The 2,405-nt window shown below is 44.8% G+C and overlaps 1 protein-coding gene across 1 annotated transcript; it reads left to right on the top strand.

Annotated features, from left to right (window-relative positions):
- Nucleotides 1-838: 838 nt before the first annotated feature.
- RNF186 (ring finger protein 186) lies at nucleotides 839-2,405 on the top strand. Its single transcript, XM_029578741.1, has one exon. The coding sequence runs from the start codon at nucleotides 845-847 to the stop codon at nucleotides 1,904-1,906; it is 1,062 nt and encodes a 353-aa protein (XP_029434601.1). The 5' UTR covers nucleotides 839-844; the 3' UTR covers nucleotides 1,907-2,405.

The raw sequence follows: 2,405 nt of genomic DNA, 5'->3' as shown, positions 1-2,405 counted from the left end.
TGAGATTCTGGATTAAGTGGGATGGCTAGTTAAGTTTACAGATTCAAGCATCCGAAGAGGTGTACTCAAACAGTAAGAGAAATAAATAGACCCAAGGCATGACTTTAAATGAGGCGCGGCGTTCAAACGCATACCGGTAGTGAACTTGCTTTTGAAGGGTCATAGGGTTTTGTAACAGCAATGTCTGTTGACTCAGTTGAAGGCTGCTAGCCAGGGCAGAGACAGATGACAGGGTCTGATTTTACAGGCTGGTGAGGTGAGGCATATACACAAAGGAGTAACACCGATTTCTAAAAGGTTATGAGGGGAAAGGGAGTACTAATTTTCCCATGTTAATTCTTGGTTTTCAGTACTATCTAACAGTCCTAGTTTCTAGTGTTGCCATGAAATTTTGATCTAGTCCTGGATGCTGAACATTCATTGCAACAAAGAGAAAAAAAAGACCAGGTAGCTGTAGAACAGAAATTAGAAAGTGGGAGCTCGACTTGCATCTCATGGTGACCTGGAATTGAGATTGGTCACAGTGGACCTGTTCATGTGTTCATCATTCGTCAGTGATAAGGATAAAAACTCCTCATCCTAAGCCTGACCAGCAGATGTGTTACCAGACTGTCCGATTTAATAACCCCAGCTCTGCCTGTCATCACATCCACCAGTTTCTTGCCTGCTGCCATAAATCTTATCTTTGCCGTTGGTAACTGATTAACGACTAAGTGCTTAGTAGTGACAACAAGTAATTGAGGGAAACCTGCCAAAAGATAACTAGCACTCAAGCCTTCAAACATGTGACAGGCGTAATGTGTTAAATAAAAAGGGTGCAAACAGTGTGCTGAAAGGATCCTTCATGGAGGGCTCAGTTGATGGGCTACGCTTTGAGAAGGAAGCGGGCCCTTCCGAATTATCTAGGGCACGCAAGGACTGCTCCGACTTCCGTGCACTTTCCGTAGCAGAAACGGAGTGCCCAGCCTCTTCTGAATTATCCACTTCAGACAGGGATCGCACAGCCTTTCCTGAATCACTCGCCACCACAACAGCAGATCTTCCTGGACCACCTGTGGCAGACAGAAACAGTCTCAGTTCTAAACGCCCATCAGTGGATGCAGACCATGAAGGCTCTCCAGACTCATCACCACCTGCTGGACCCAATTACTTAGACTGCCCTGATATGTCGGCGGCAGGAAACCACCACACAGACTCTCCTACGATCAGAGCCGTAGAAACAGATTCAAGGAAGCCTGGAGCTGCAGAAAGAGACCGCTCAAGGTCTCCACAGCCATCAGTTACAGCAATGGACCACAGGCACTTTTCAAAACCCTCACCTATAGAGCCGGATTGCCTGCTCTCTTATAATCCATCGTCTGCAGAGATGGACTGCCCAGTCTGCTTCAGCAGGTATGATATCCACAGGACACCCAAGCTCTTAGCCTGCAAGCATACGTTTTGCGCCGTCTGTCTGAAACTCCTCCTCAGGAATGAAGATGGTGCCTGGCTGATCACCTGCCCCCTCTGCAGGACATCCACAGTGGTCTTTGGGGGACTGATCTGCAGCCTCCCTACCAGAGAAGATCTGATGGGCAATGCAAGTCCTAATGCTGAGATTCACCATTCCACTCAGAGGGGGGCATGCCCCGATGAGTCTACTGTTGGTAGACGCCCACACTTGGACGATGATGAGGGCAATGTTAGCGTCACTGCCCGAAGACTTGTGATGCTGCTGCTGATCCTGGTAATTCTTGTCATAATTGTCCTTCAGTTCATGTACTCAGGCTTGATGAAATGGATCCTGTGCTTTACCGCAACTGTACTCATCATTATGTCTGTGATACTGTGCAGCAGAATCAGCTTCCAGCGAGCACTGCACTCCACAGACCTCCAGAAGGACAATCAGATTGTATCTGCCTCTTGATTGACTGACTGATTCTACTAATTTTTTGTTTGCCTCTCCAATTATCATCAAGGCAAATTACAATAAAACATTCATAAAATAAAATGCACAAATACAAAGTGTAAAATGAACATTCTAAGCTAACTTAATAACAGTCAGGGATGTGTGGATTAACATAATCCAAAAAGTAGTCATAAAATACAATAAAACAGTAGTTGATCTTAAATCAGCAGGGATTGAAAGCTATGATAATCCACATATGTGCCCTCTAGGAAAACGGATTCTAAGACACAGGGAAATATGCCTAATTCTTACAAAAAGCCTCCAGAAAAAGATGGGTTTTGAAAAAGGTAAGACAATGCAGACTGTTGTCCTTCAGTGCAGAGACCAACTAACAGAGAGACTCATGCAATCAGCTCAGACCCAGGTATAACAAGGTACTGGTGATTATATCTGATAGCCTTGCTTAATTTTATTTGCCAGAAATATTTTGAATAAAAGGTCTGATATCAATAAATGT

The sequence above is a fragment of the Rhinatrema bivittatum genome, chromosome 15 (assembly GCF_901001135.1).
Source record: "Rhinatrema bivittatum chromosome 15, aRhiBiv1.1, whole genome shotgun sequence".
NCBI lineage: Eukaryota > Metazoa > Chordata > Amphibia > Gymnophiona > Rhinatrematidae > Rhinatrema > Rhinatrema bivittatum.
Note: the sequence above shows the minus strand (reverse complement) of the source record. Positions and strands in the feature narration are given on the sequence as shown.